Source organism: Rhinolophus sinicus, linkage group LG02 (genome assembly GCF_036562045.2).
Source record: "Rhinolophus sinicus isolate RSC01 linkage group LG02, ASM3656204v1, whole genome shotgun sequence".
NCBI lineage: Eukaryota > Metazoa > Chordata > Mammalia > Chiroptera > Rhinolophidae > Rhinolophus > Rhinolophus sinicus.
Genome location: NC_133752.1, coordinates 190,589,125 through 190,604,316, shown reverse-complemented (window position 1 = coordinate 190,604,316; position 15,192 = coordinate 190,589,125). Strand labels below are relative to the sequence as shown.

Sequence of the window (15,192 nt, the reverse complement as noted above, 5' to 3'; positions counted from 1 at the left end):
ACCACGGCAGAGAGTCATAATCTTGGCTGTACACCCATCCGTAGCGAAGTAGAGCCTGGGCAGAGGGGTTCAGGCTCCGAGGTTAGGTGAAGGGCCTTCATCCCAGCAGGGAGCCTGTTTCCCAAAACAGGGTTGTCTCTGGAGGGTGCATTCCCCTGGTCCAGCCTGCAGGGTTCCTGTCTGTTTGTCTGTCTCCTCTGTGGAGGAAGGAAGGGCGTTTTCAAATAAGCCTGCAGTCCATATGGGTCCAAATAAGGACTTGAGCCAAAACAGCGGAATGGGCTGGACTCTTGGGTGTCCGATGTCGTGAGAGGACTGTGTAGGGAAGGGCTTACGGAGGGAGTGATAAGGGGGCCTAGAATGCATCAGGGGTCTGGCAGAGGAAACTGAGGCGGAAAGCCGATGGGTGCTGAGAATTCTAACCATTCCCCTGCCCAGAGGAGATGCGTCTGAGCTCAGGAACAGAACAGAGGTGTGAGAGGCGGCTTGTGCGAAAGAGAGCAATGCCTGCCCTGTGCCTCCTAAGGTTACTGTGAGGCCACAAGGTAACAGACCCAAACCTACTGTAAAGAAAGCTCTTTCCAGATGAAAGGGGCCCCGGTGTCATTCATCGCAGGCGGGTGGATTTGGGGCGCCAGGTGGTGGGGACAAGAGGTGAGGCTCCCATCAGTTCTCTTGGCAAAAGCATGAAGGTTCTGGCAAAGCGAATCAAGCGTTTAGTGAAAAATGGAAGTTTCGAAGTATTTCCTTTTAGGCTGTGTTGACAGTGCTAACTTGGCTTCAGGAATTAGAGGTGAAAGGTCAGAGGAGAGGAAGAGCTGGGGGTGGAGGTTACATAATGAATCTGGTCTGGAATTAGAATGTGAAGTGTGTACAGGTCTGTGCATCTCTGTGTACATGTACCTGTGTGTGCACGTGTGTATGTGCCTGTGCCCGTCCACACCCGTGTCTGTTTCTCTGTGTGCATGTACCCATGCGCACGCGTGTCCATGTCGCCTGTCCACGTCCTTGAGTGTGCACGTGCCCGTGTGTGTGCCCACACGTGTGTGTTTGGGGGCTCTGCTTCCTGTTGTTCAGCAGCTCAGCATCTGACTCCTTCTCACACAATTAGAGGAATTCCAGCCATCCCAGCGACAGTTCTGGGAAAACGGTTCCTTCTGGAAGGGATGGGAATGTTTCCTTTTATGGTAGTGTCAGCCGCTGCTGCCCCAGGACTTGCCAGCACGTGCAGGTACAGTCTTGCCCGCTTGCGAGCGATGACTAAACATGTCTGCAGGTGGGGCCGGCCCAGGAAGGTGCAGTGGGGGAGGCTGGGGCCCTGGATTACCCCGTTTGTCCCAGATCCTGTCGGTCACCACACTGCGCTGAGGGGCAGGCAGTGGGGACTGTGCGTCTGCCCAGCCTTTGTCCCCGTGCTTCCTTCCCTCTGCCTCCTGCTTGTCTTGTCCAGACTGGCTCAGCCCTGGCTGCGGCCATGACGGACTCTGCTGTGTGGGAAAGTCGAGATGGGGGCAGCAAGGTTGCCCTCTGGGGCCTGCTCTGAGCAGCTCCACAGTGGGGCGGGGAGGGGTTTGTGTGAAGACGAGTGGCCGAGTTCCCTCCGCACTGCCACCCCACTATTTCTTAGGGAGGTGGGGGAGGCTGCAGAAAAGGGCAGGGCAGCTGCGTCAGTGTGAGGTTTAGTTGCCCCCACCCCCGACTCCCTCCTTCCCTCCCGAGTGACCCGCAGATGGGAGAAGAGCTGGTAGTAAATGCCCAGCCCTGGGTGCTGTGAGATCAGGTGCCCCGCAGGCTCACCTTGCCAAGAGGCAGGTGACGGAGCCTTGTGTCTGCAAATCCGTCTCCTGAGGCCACGCACACAGGGAGCCATGAGTCACCCTCCCGGTGCCCGTCCTGTGGGTCTGGCTGGGCCGTGGAAGCCAGGGTGTCTTCTGGTGGCCAGCGTCGGTTTCTGTCCAGAACCAGGGCTACTGCCAACCACTGGCAGTCCTGCTGCCCTGGCAGTGCCGCTACCACCCATTAGGGCGACTTCCTGATGGGCAGTAAACAGGCAGCAGCCGTTTGTGGACTGCATTCTGTTTACAGGTACCATGCGGGTCCGTTTATGTGTTATTTCTGTTCTTCAAACTAATCCTGCCAGGGGGTTAGAAGCATATTTACTTTATGGATAAGAAAACGGAAACTGGAGAATTAAATATCTCTCTACAGCTCAAATAGTAGTTACCGGTAAGGAGCCCAATCCTGGATTCAGGCTGATTTGACTTCAAATGGGCCTGGGGGTGTTACATGGGGGGGGGATGAAAAGGGAAAAATGAGTTCGTATTTCCAGCTGTTGCTTAAAATTAGACACTGACACAGGTCAGCCCAAATGTCTTAAAGCATTTCTGTCAAACTTAGCTTGCACACTGTGGGTATTTCTGTTCCTCCTGGATCCAAGGGGGGTGAGTTCACAGAGCTGGGGGTAGGTGCCCAAAGTGCCCGACAGTCCGGCCTGGAGACCAAGTGGTCAACCACACTGGTCCAAAACTGTGATTCTGACAAGCTGTCTTTAAACTAACATTACTGAGTTTTTTCCACGTCACCACACTGCTTGTTATTTACGCCTGTGCTATTAGCCCCTATCCCAGCAGGAGGCTGGGCTCCAGGAGGCTGGGCATGTGGCCAGGGCAGCATCTTGCCCCACGGCTGGCCCATTATAAAGCCAACCTTGTCTGCCACACCCCTCCCCTCACCCAGCCTCTTAACTGATGCTCCTCGCTTAAAGGGGGACAGTATTTAAAACACCTGCCACAGGCCTGCTGAATAGCCCGAAACCCCTGCTATAAACACACAGGGTCAGGTAGACTCCTGGAGAGATTTACACAGATTGACTTTCTCAGAGGTGGGAGAGACAGAACTATTCCTGGTGTCACGGGCGAGGCAGGCGGGCAGGCAGCTCCTGGAGGAGGGAGCAGCTGCCCGGTGGTGCTGCCACCTAGGAATGGCCCTCCTCGGAGTGAGGCGTCGGGCCAGCTGGTGCCGGCCTGGTGTGGCGGGTCCCCTGCATGGGGCAGCGTTCCAGGCTCTCCCTCCTGGGAAATGGGCTGCTCTTCAGAAGCCAGAGTGGGAGGCTTTCACATATAGTGGAAGTTAACGCGATGTGTCCTTTGTTTCAGACCGAGAGGACCAGTCCATTTTGTGCACGTAAGTGTTTCTGTCAGGGTGGCGGGGCCGGGTGTCCCCCGATCCGCTCTTACCCTGGAGGAGCCCTATCAAAACTGAGCTTGATGAGTTCGGGCCCCACTTCATGCCCTGCCCCTCCCGTCAAGGGATGGGCTACTCAGGCATCCCAAGCATGAAAGAGCTTTATTTCATGGGCAAAGATTTAAACGCCTTCCTTAAAGGAGCCGGTGGGCAGTGGGGTGGGTTTCTAGCAGAGGGAAAAGCAAGAGTTCTCAGCAGAGCGCAGGTGGCGGCTGCGGGCCCCTCTGGAACGCATTCTTTCTGGCTCCGAGCATGGTTTTCTTACCTGGATTGTCGTGGACGCTGGGCCTCCCACCCTCACCCTCGGAGCTTAACAAGGAGATAAATAAACCCCGTTGCTGACGGAGTTAGTGGTACAGAGCATTCCTTCAAGTGCAGTTTCGAAGGAACATGTATAAGTGCCTTTGACCCCTGAGTTCACAGCTGCCTTAAGTGATTCCTAAGACATTTGGATGCAAAGGCTGCCAAGGGCTCAGGGCCAGCACTGGATGTAAGTTTACTGTCAGGGCTCTTCAGGGCCATGGGAAGTGGCCCGAGTGCGTGAGGATTCCAGCACTAGCTTGTCCGCTTTGCCACCAGGTGTGGGGCCCCTCACTGGGGTCCAGCAGAATGGGGGGCAGTAGAGCCTGCAGTGGGGAGGGGACACTTTGAGGATTTGGCCACATCTCCCTGAGAACTTCCTTGGCTCTCTTGGCAGGGGTGAGTCTGGAGCTGGCAAGACAGAGAACACCAAGAAAGTCATTCAGTACCTGGCACACGTGGCCTCCTCACACAAGAGCAAGAAGGACCAGGTGAGTGTGGGCCTCCCTCCCTGCGAGGACGAGCGTGATTCATGGCGTGGCTTAAAGTGAGAGCGTTCGGGGAACGAAGCGGAGGCTGGGCCCGCTTTCATTGAGGCTGCAGCATGGCTGTCTTGGGAGTGGGTCTGGTGGTTGCCATCCCATGTCTCCCTGGGCCTCCCAACTTTCTGAGTTGCTATGGAAACGAGACCACTGGGGGGTCTGTACAGCAGCACTCCTGGTGTTTGCAGCTAATCGCTGTGTGGCCTCCACCTCTGAGGTCGGAAGAGAGATTCCAAAACTTGGTTCTCAAGCTGATGGAGACTTGCAGGACCCCGGGCAGGCCTGCGTTTGACTCCCTGCTTCTCTTCCCTGCTGTTGAAATGCCCCTGGGTGGACCGCCCCCCAGCGAAGAGAGAAAGGGCAATTGGAAAGCCTTCTCACATCCCTTTTTCTCCCCTCTCCCTCTTGGTGGATTGTGGTGGAACTCAGCAGTGTCCTCGCTAGGTGAGCTGCACGTTTACTGCACGTTCTGCACCAGGAATGCGTGTTTTGATCATCGTGTGACCTTGAATTATGTATTTTTTTCTAAGCAGCTTTTCACTCTACACCATTGTCACTTTCTGCGCCTAGAACTGTTCTCGTAGGCTCGGCTCACTGACTGTCTTGGGAAGAGGAGGGGGGCTGGGTGTGACACACAGTGACCTCTCGTGCACTCTGAAATGACAATTCCTGCAGAATGGTTACGGACCTCCTCACCTAGCTGTTCTCAGAAACTCCGGTCCTGCCCAGAATTCCCCATGCACGTAGCAGCTGTCGTGCACGGTGCAGAACCCTGACCGAGGCACAGTGGGCCGGGAATCTGCTCTCCTGGAACCCCACACGCTCAGTGCTCTAGACCCGATGGAGATGGCCGGCCCCTCACCTGCCACCACTGTGCTGGTCCCAAGCAGTGCCCAGAAGGCCCCCATTGGACTTCCCAGAGTTGGGGGTGATCGGTCAGAAGCATGCCTGTGTAGTGGTCTCTCTGTCTCTCTCAAGTACACACTCTTAAATTTCCCTGCGGAATCTAAATGTCCGTGGTGTCCCTTCAAGCTGCCAGGGGGAGCTGCACCATCTGGGCGGCTCCCCCTTACAGGGGTGCTGTGTGCAGCTCATATAAGTAAGTAGCGGTGTGTGTCTCTTTGCATGCAGACCTGGGGCGTGTCCTACAGAATGTCCTAATGAGCACAGTCTTCTGGAATGGAACCAAAAGTAATTTTTTATGTGCCACATTTCTTAAGACATTCGGAATCTTTTTCCATGGGGCGTCTGGAGTTATATTTAGAAACTAATAAAGTTTCTTTTGCTCCCTCTCTCCACACCCCATTTTCCATTCTTTTTAGGAAGCCTATTTTAAAAACAGGACTGTGAGGTTGGGAGTTCTCTAGCTGTGGTTTTCCATCTCTGAATTTGCAGTAAAATCCATTTCCCAACTATTTATTGGATGCCTAGTGTGCGCCTGGATCTCTGGAAGGTGACCTTGGAGTCCCTGCCGAGACAGGAGCACAGTTACAGACCCATTGCCTTATTTCTGGGGCTCCATCTGCAGAGGGGAAGGCAGGCCTCCCACATTCAGACAAGATGGCATGTGGAGGGGGGTGTGGGAAGTGGGAGCAAACTTGTTACATCCTCTTTCTCAGGCTTCTGAGTATGGTGGGCCCCTGGCCCTGACTCTAGTCCGGGGCTGCGTCCAGTTTCCGATCGCTGCCCAGGCCCTCCTCAGACGCTCCCGTTACAAAGGCTGTTGACCGGGTTGGTTGATTTCCTGCCTTAAGCTGTACGGTGATTTCCCACACACAGCTGGACCATGAGACACTCTTGAACTTGGTTTACTGCTCTTGTATTCTGAGGCCTGTCATGGCACGCTGTGGCAAAGAGCGCTCTCCTCCCCTTGCAGCGACTCCGTTGCTCACCCAAGACCACCTGCCGGGACGTCCCAGACCTCACCTTGCTGTGGGAAGACTGGGCTTTGGCAGGGCCGCAGGTTGGCAGAGCAGAACTTGGGCAAAGGGACTTCCCAGGTGGTTGTAGCCCACTGTCAGAAACACCACCCAGTGAAGCCCTTCAGAAACCGGATTGGGATTTCCAAACTTCATGAGCCACACTCTGCCTACAGAACCTCATAATTTCATATTATGCAAATTGCATTGAAAAATAAGACACCTCTGAGCCCAAATAGGCATCAGTAAAGAAAAACCCCTAGGTTAGTCATCACCACTGTCAGCAGGGAGCTGGGCTGTGGAATTCCTAATGGTTGTGCCCGAGTTGGTCTGGCAGTCCTGCGTCCCGTGGCAACAGCCTGTGGTCCCAGGACAGGGGTCTCAGCTTTGCCTCTAAGCCGGGGCAGTGGCAGGCGTGGTTGGGGCCACACTCCCATCTGTCTGCGGGAATGGGAGCGGCTCGGCCGCCTGGCCGCCTGGCCTGTGTTTGGAGAGGAATGTTTCCGTGGGTGGGGAAGGAGCACTCATCCAGATCTGGCCCCGTGGGCTGCCTTGCTGACTTCCAGGCCCACCTGAGCCCCGGGGGTGGTAGCCCAGTGCCCTGTGACCAGTGGTGTCAGGAGAGCCTGCTCTGTGGGTATTTGACCCCTGCCTCTTGACCTGGCTGCTCTGACCCTCCACCAAGCTGTATGGTCTGAGATGAAAGACTCCCCAGCCCAGGGGTGGGGGGCGAAGGGATAGCGGATCTGTTGGGCCCTTTCCGGTCTCTGGTGGACTTCCTGCATCCTCGGTGCTCTGCAGACACATCTCGTCTGCGGCAGGTGTGCCTGGAAGGCTGTGGTCCATGGCTCTCCTGCTACTACCAGTCTTTCTTTTCATCACTCAGACAGCCTTTATTCCCGTAAAATCCTGGCTTGGCTCCAGCCTTGCTAATAAATACAGAACCCTGCCTGGCCCTCATGCGATCTTCTTTCCCCCTAGAGAGTACCCAGGTATTAAGGTGAACGAGATCTGTATTTTCCTCAGCCAGTGTGTTATTGTCTAGTCTGCTGGGAAGACAATGGCTGCTTCCGAGGTTGATCTGATCTGACAGGTAGAGCCCCCAAGTGGGGCTGGGGCAGGGCGGGAGGATGGCAGTGACTGACAGGCGTTGGTAGAAGACTTGGAATCGAATTCCTGCTTTGCTGGCTGACAGCTACATAGCCTCAGGCAGCTCATTCCCCTTCCCTGAACGTCAGTTTTCTGTGAAATAGGGTTCCCTGTTTTGCTTACCCTGGGGATCATGAGTACCCAGGCATGGGGTGTGCTTTGTCAACCACAAAGCATCGTGAGACCACAAGCAGGGTTTATCGCTGTGACTGAGAAACAGTTCAGAACCCACAGTGGCCTTGTCTATCCCATGCTGATACCTGCTGTGCTGGGAGCAGGTTTGGGGGGTGGCAGGACGGGACCAGCGAGGAAAATGCAGTGTTTGTTGGGACACGGATGAGATGAGCTTGTGTCTCTTGTGGGTCTGTCCTATGGAAAGGAAGCAAAATGTGGTTGTTGGGCAGGGCTGCGAGGCAAGGAGGGCAGAGGGAGCCAGTGTACCTGGGATGGAGACTGTCCCGAGAAGGAGCGCTGTCTCCGCATGTGCTGCCCTCCGGGGCGGATTTGAGCCCTTGTGCAGGTTCCTGGAGTTGGGAGCTGCCCGCTTTCTCTTTCTAGGGTTGCTGGTCAGTCAGTCCGGGGAAGTAAGTTCAAACCAGTCAAGGTGTCTGGAGGCTTGGCCGAAAGGTCGCTCGTGAGTGACACAGGGACCAGGCCGAGGCTGGTATGGCGGGCCATCGGAAGCCTCCGTTCAGGCTTGTCCATCGTGGAGACACGGCTCTGCCACCGAACCTCCGCCTGGAGGAGCAGGTTTGGCAGCCCGAGCCGCTGCCTGGCCTTCACTGCACCTCTGGGTTCCTTTCCAGGGGGAGCTGGAGCGGCAGCTGCTGCAGGCCAACCCCATCCTGGAAGCCTTCGGGAATGCCAAGACCGTGAAGAACGACAACTCCTCGAGATTCGTGAGTAGCGCCGGCCACGCCCCAGCTCCAGGGCCAGACGCTCCTACCCAGAGCTTTGGCGCATGATGCCTTCCAGCTGGGTCCCCTCTCTTTCAAAGTGAGGAAGGGTCAGGCTTGGTGCTTCCTGGGCCTGCTGCGTGGAGCAGTCTGGGTTGTACCATAGTAGGTGGGCACTTGCATAAGTAGCTTATTCAAGGTGGCAAAAAGCCAGCAAGGGAGTGGGGAGCCCCCGCTGGTCCCCTTGACTGTCCTCTCGTAGCCCGTAGCAAGTTAGAGCCCAGGGCCAGATCAGGCAGTGGGGATCACTTCTTCCCCTGTTCAGAGGAGTTTGGGCATCACTGGACCTTGTCCTGGTTCCCGGCCTAAAGCAGTGTGGCACTTCTGAGCCCTGAGTACCCATGCGCTGTGGGTTGCGGGGCCCCTGGCTGCCAGACAAATGCTCACAGTCTCTTGGTTTTCTCCCTCCAGGAGAAAGGGACTGGAGGATGGGGTGTCTGATCTCTTCATTGTCTTTCTTTAGGGCAAATTTATTCGCATCAACTTTGATGTCAATGGCTACATCGTGGGAGCCAATATTGAGACTTGTATCCTTCTGGTTCATTGTAATAAGAGTTGTTGGTCTGGAGGGGAGGAAGTGACCTTGATGGAGAAACAGCGGCTTCCTGATTCCGGCGGCTTCCCCGTTGTGGGCCTGTTATGACACCTCCTCTGTGGCATCAGAAAAGTACCAGGAGAGGCTCATTGAAAACCCAGCTCAGCTAGGTTTTTCTTTATTGGCAGGATAAAGTTCAGCCTAGAATGGGATGGAACTGTTGAAGGTTACCCAGTGTGGTTCCCAGAGGGGTGGAGTTGGGGTGGGTGCTAATTTATTTCTCTTCTACGCCGGCTTTATAGCCATTGCTGGTGGGAGTCTTCTGATCTCCACTGGCTCGTGAGAAGGGGGCCCCTGGAATAGACAAGGCTTCCAAGTGTGAGAGCTGCTCTTTGGACAAGCTACATACACCCCTGGAGCCAAGAGAGTTTGCTCTTATTTTGCCATTTTGTGCCGTTCTTTGTGCCTGGTGAAGTTCAGTTGCTTTTTACGGGCGTAGAGAGGAAAGTGGAGGGGTTGCCTTCCCTGCAGTTTGCACCACTCCTCAATGTTTGCAAAGATCTTTTGGAGAAATCTCGTGCTATCCGCCAAGCCAAGGATGAGCGGACCTTCCACATCTTCTACTATCTCCTGTCCGGGGCTGGAGAGCACCTGAAAAGTGAGTCCTGGGCCTCCTGTCTGCCCTGGGGCTGCCAGGCACAGAGGCACCCACTGCCATCGGGCCTCACGTTCCAGTTGGGAAACTAAAACACCAGCCTTGGGTGGGGGAGGAGAAGCCAGGATGAGGTCTGTTCTCTGGGCCATCCTGAGGACTTGGCCTCCTGTTTCTGAGCGCCCCCGAGAAAAGCCAGGGCAGGTCGCGTGGGCAGCTGAATCGCGGCCCCGGGCTCCGTGCGTGTCAGTCTCGCACGCTGAGGACGTCAGCGTTCCTGGCTACTCCGCAGTTCCTGGGGTATCTCGGGCTTAGGGGCGCCGCCCGGCCTCCCAAAGCTCCAGTGTTTCAGTGTTAACTAGAACCTCAGGTTGCAGCACTGCGCTGACTCGCCCTTGCCCTCCGCCCTCACAGCTGACCTCCTGTTGGAGCCGTACAACAAATACCGCTTCCTGTCCAACGGGCACGTCACCATCCCCGGGCAGCAGGACAAGGACTTGTTCCAGGAGACCATGGAGGCCATGAGGATCATGAGCATCCCAGAGGACGAGCAGATCGGTACGGGCTGGCCCTCCTGTGGCTGAGGGGACCACAGCAGCCGGCAGGCCTGGGAGAGCTTCCTGCTGGCTCTGACTTTTGGGGAGCCCTGGGGCCGGGAGGAAGGCCTTGAGTGTGTGGGAGATAGGACCCAGGCTGGAATTTCAGGGTTATTTGTTCCCTGTGGTACCACAGGCGTTTGGGCAGAGGGGAAGGAAGGACAGGTGCCTACTGCCCAGGGCCGGGGCCCACGGCTGCAGTACCTGCCGTCTGCTGGAAGTGGAATATCCTGCCCTGTCTTGGCAGAGTGTGGAAGGGGCGGGGACTGGGGTCTTCGCCTCAGCGAGGCCTGGATTCAATAACGTGTGGAACCTGCCTGTATCTTCCCATTTCCCTAGATGGAGAGTGCAGGGGCCTTGAGCCTTTGTCTTAGAAAGTTGGGGAGAGTACATTTGGGTTGGAGTCACCTTTGCTCGGCCACAGGCAATATGTAAATGGATGTTGTTTGGCGGTGTTGCGGGAAAACTATCAAACAAGCCTGTGCCTGGGCTATAGAGGCACGTCCTCTGTCCAGTGTTAGAAGAGTCAGGAGTATTAACGGAGCCGGTATCTGAGCACAGGGCTGCCCGAGCCGAGGTCTGCCGGAGGCCTGGGGACAGAGCCTCCCGGCAGGGAGGTGGGGGGCCCTCCACGTGGACTAGACCGAGGCCCTGCTCCGGGCTTCGTCACCCCTGCCTGTTCTGAGCCCCGTTTGCTGGCACCCCTAGGCTTGCTGCGGGTCATCTCCGGGGTTCTTCAACTCGGCAACATCGCTTTCAAGAAGGAGCGCAACACCGACCAGGCCTCCATGCCTGACAACACAGGTAACCCCGTGGGCCCCGCCTGAAGGACGGGGCAGGTGCCTGGGTCGGGATGGGCTCGGACGTCTGGTAGGAGTCCCCAATTGTACTCTCTAGTGTTGTGGTGTTTATGGCTGGCTGTCACTTGGTACCTTCTGTGAAACACACGTGAGCGTGCCACTTCTTCATAGAGCAAGCAGCAGAATGAGTTAGAAAAGCTGTGACCAGAGGGACCAGGTTTCCTTCCTTCCTTCATTCATTCCTGAGACCAAACCATTGTCTGTTAGTCAATGATTTCTGCTGTCGCTCGTGCTCAGTCAGTGCACACCTTACCTGTGAGCACAGTAGGACCCTGAAACACTCGTCCCCGCATGTGCCTCGGCCACGGCTGTTCCTCTGGCTTGCTGCATATGACTCCATGGAAGTCATCAGCTGTAATGTGCCCTTCTTTGTGGCTTTTCAAAAAATTTAATGGGTGGGTGTGTGGATTAAAAGATACTTCTGTGGGACGTGTGCTGTGCCGTCCCCTCGCACTGGCGCCTGGTGGGGCCGCCTCCTCTCGGTCCTACCCGTGGGTAGGACCCACTTGCAGTCCGGCGGATGTAGCCAGGGCTGTGCAGGAGAAGCAGTGCTGGGCCCCTCAGGACATGTCCCTCTGCCTTGCCCCTGGCCTGCACATGGCCGTTGGGTCGAAGGGGCGAGCTGGGTGTCTGCCCTGTGCAGGAAGCTTCCGAGTCAGTTGTCCTGGAAATGATGGCTCGGTTACCAGCACACGTTTCTTCTCCCTTCCCAGGTTGAGCAGAGAAACTTGTTCTCTTAGGTTTAATTAAAACTTTTTATCCCTTCCTTCCTTACTGTTTGAAAAATATTAGCTGCCCAAAAGGTGTCCCACCTGTTGGGTATCAACGTGACCGATTTCACCAGAGGCATCCTCACCCCGCGCATCAAGGTGGGACGGGACTACGTCCAGAAGGCACAGACTAAGGAGCAGGTACGCACCCCCGACGGGCGGCACGTGTCAGGCACTGTCGCGAGGGCCCCTCATTCAGTCCTCACAGCAGCTCGGAGAGCAACGTGGTGGTCACCTCATTAAGAACGTGAAGCTGACCCTGAGAAGTTCCGTAACAAGGCCCAGGCCACTCACCCAGGAAGGGCCGTCCCTAGGTAGGGCCTCTTTAGGCTGCACTGGGCCTCTCGGCATTGAGGTGATGTTTAGACTGATTGGTTGGCAAGGTCTAGGCCCCGTCCTGTCTGGTGTAAAGAGAGAACTTGTGTTTCTATAGCACGACTCGTCCTGTGCCAGGGGGGCGGCGGCACCCGCCATCCTCGAGGCCCATGCCAAGCAGCTGTGTCTCCGCCACCTGCTGTCTTGCTGCCCGTGGTGAGAGACGAGCAGGAGCATTTCCCTCAGCTGCGCTGCGCAAATGTGCCCGCCTCCCCCGGCAGCTGAGGTCCCTCCAGGCCGCGGCCACTGTTCCCCTCTGTTGGTGGTTTCTAGTTTCTCTCGTGGCGATGGGTGTTTTTAAGGTGCTACTCCCGTCTCTCAAAAGCACTTTCAAGTTCAGGTTGATCAGTCCTATTTCCAAGGGTGTCCTCCTTTCCTCGTGCTGCTTTGCTGACATCCCGCAGGTGATTCTCTGCAGGGCTATCCCACCAAAGCCAAGAACATTGTTTTTGAAAGACAGCGTGCATAATTATTACCAACTGTTCATTTCCCTAATAGTTAAAGAACCTTTATTTTTTTCCTTATGAAAAAGCTGCACTCAACACTTAAGATTTGGAAAATACGGAGAAGTCCAGAGAAGGGAAGAAAAGTGCCATACCTAGTCCTAACCCACGGGCAACTATTGGGCAGCCTTTTATTTCCTGCACAGGCTTTTCTTTCTTTTTTTTAAACTTTGGTGTCACCCTGGCTTTTTATTATGGAACCTGTTGAACATTTGCAAAAAAAGTAGAGAGGTAGGTGTAGCGAGTGCCACGTGCTCGTCACACAGGCAGCTCCCAGGGTGACTAGCTCATGGCCAGTCTCGGCTCTCGTCGCTGACCTTACCTACCCCCACCCCCCACTGCATGACTTGAAGCAAATCTCAGGCGTCTTGTCATTTCTTCTGTAGATACTGCACTAGGTCTCCATTTATTTTAAAAAGGTCTTTGCAAATGTCTGTCTATGTCTACTCTGCCCGAATTGTTGGCTCTTTAGGTTTCAGCTTTTCATCACCTTAAATAACATCGCAGTGAACGTATTTGTGCACGAAGCTTTTCTTCCATCTTTAGGGCTGATTCTCTGGGGCAGGGCCCCCCAGGGGACATGACCAGCAAAGGGTACAGGTTGAAGGGCTCCTTGTGTCTGACACTGCGCCCTCTGGGTCCCTCCCCGCAGGCCGACTTCGCCATTGAGGCTTTGGCCAAGGCCACGTACGAGCGCATGTTCCGCTGGCTGGTGCTTCGCATCAACAAGGCCCTGGACAAGACCAAGCGGCAGGGGGCCTCCTTCATCGGGATCCTGGACATCGCCGGCTTCGAGATCTTTGATGTGAGCGCCTCCCTCCTGTCCTCATGTCCCCCTCGCCGCCTCCGCAGCCGCTGGTCTGCCTGCTCCCTGTCGTGAATCCTTTCCGGTGGTCCCACAGCAGCTCGAGCTGTCCACCTCCTTCCTTGCACGGAGACAGGAGACATTGCTGGGCGTATTTTAAGCTTAAACAAGTGTGCCCATTGCCACCCAGAAATGCTGGAGAGAGTGGACTTGGTTAGATGATGCTCTGGGTGGCGTCCTGTGCAGGTGCTTTCTGTGCATTTATTCTTCCAGCAAAGATGTCCTGAGGGTTGGGACAAGACGGCATAGAGACTTTGCGCTCTCGTAGGAAACACTGACCATTATGGTGAATCAGTGGTTCTGAACCTGGGGGTGCGGGGGTGGGGGGTGTCCGTGGTAGTTTTCCAGGCAAACCATGAACTTGGGTGAGGGAAAAATTATTTTTTCACTTGCCTCTCATTGAATTGAGCAAACAACGCAAACCACTGTTGCACTAGTGGTGCTTGTGATGTGTCCCCAGGAGGAATCAGAGGTTTTCATATCATGTTGGGGTGGTGGCAGAGATGTTGTGACATCATTTATGCTCATCCTTACTTCAAAATTTTGCAAGTTACTAAGTCCATAGCTCGTGCTTGTTAATAAAGAAGCACAATGTATCACTCTCTCTCAGTATTTTGATATTATAGTTCAACATCTTTCCTTTGTAATCTGTTTTATGCATTTTAAAACATTATTCTGAGAAGGGCTTTACTGGCTGCTAAAGAGGTCCATGGGCCCAGAAAGTACCCCGCTGCTGGTGTGATAAGGGAAGGCCCCTAACCAGCCAGATGCCCCAGGAGGGGGCCGGGGTGGGGGGCGGCAGCATCCAGGTGCCCCAGGAGGTCCTTCCTGAATCTGGGGTCCACTCCTTCCCCAGGGTGGGGGGTGTGGCCTCGGGCATCTCCCTGACGTTGTTCGCTCTCCTTGTAGCTGAACTCCTTCGAGCAGCTCTGCATCAACTACACCAACGAGAAGCTGCAGCAGCTCTTCAACCACACCATGTTCATCCTGGAGCAAGAGGAGTACCAGCGTGAGGGCATCGAGTGGAACTTCATCGACTTTGGCCTGGACCTGCAGCCCTGCATCGACCTCATTGAGAAGCCAGTAAGAGCCGGTCCTGCTCTCCCTTCCGGGGCCCTCTCCTCACTTCCCGCTCCATGGTGCTTGTGGGTGTCTAGCTCCTCCCCTGTCGGTGCCACCTGGAGAGATAAGTCCTGGGGCTTAGATCTGGTGCCTGGGAGCCTCCGGCAGCTGCTGACCAGGTGGGGATGTGGCTGGTGCCTGTGGGTATCCGGTCTGCAGTCCCCGAATAGTACCCAGCATCTACCTGAGGGGTGGGCTCAACAAGCCTTTCTTTGTCCCGAAGAAACAGGCAAGCTTTTGTGTAGTGAGATCCAAGCCCCACAGGCTCTCGCTGTAGCGTGGGATTGTGTGGAGGACCTGGGGTGTTGAACGGTGTTCCTGGGGCACGTGCTGAAGTACAGTCCGCCCTCCCTTAGGACCAGCACAGCACCCGGGCCTCTGGCCCACAGAAGGCTGGTGGTGGATGGTGGTAGCGAGAAAGCCCTTCCCCTTTTCCATCTGTTCGTATTGAAAGCTCTTGCCAGGTGCTGTTTGGGTCACCTGTTTGCGCTGTAGTTTTGGGGGGCTATGCTCTCTTGGAACCCGAGCTGTTTCTGGGTTACTCCTTGATTAGAGTTAAATGCACTGAACTCACATTTTCCCAGAATCCTGGGCTGTTTGGGAATGTGTACACAGGAGTGACACTGAAATGCTACTTGATCAGAAGGCCCAGGAAGAAGTTCGTGCATTTTTAAAGTACTGCTCAGGGTTGGGGGGCGGTGTTGAAGGATCCATGATACTAACATGAAACAGTTTACTTTTGTGATGAGTTTGATTTAATCAATCGAGTTTTCCAATGAACAAGAAGCCGTATGGCTTTGAGTCT

At 55.3% G+C, this 15,192-nt stretch overlaps 1 protein-coding gene across 1 annotated transcript in view; it reads left to right on the top strand.

Annotated features, from left to right (window-relative positions):
* MYH9 (myosin heavy chain 9) overlaps nt 1–15,192 on the top strand; it is an 89,495-nt gene that overhangs the window by 45,209 nt on the left and 29,094 nt on the right. Inside the window, exons 4-13 of the mRNA XM_019713438.2 lie at nt 3,156–3,183; nt 3,941–4,034; nt 7,960–8,052; nt 8,573–8,636; nt 9,204–9,302; nt 9,711–9,854; nt 10,601–10,696; nt 11,545–11,663; nt 13,053–13,205; nt 14,175–14,348. Coding sequence (XP_019568997.1) covers nt 3,156–3,183; nt 3,941–4,034; nt 7,960–8,052; nt 8,573–8,636; nt 9,204–9,302; nt 9,711–9,854; nt 10,601–10,696; nt 11,545–11,663; nt 13,053–13,205; nt 14,175–14,348 — 1,064 coding nt within the window. The remainder of the gene's footprint in view (nt 1–3,155; nt 3,184–3,940; nt 4,035–7,959; nt 8,053–8,572; nt 8,637–9,203; nt 9,303–9,710; nt 9,855–10,600; nt 10,697–11,544; nt 11,664–13,052; nt 13,206–14,174; nt 14,349–15,192) is intronic.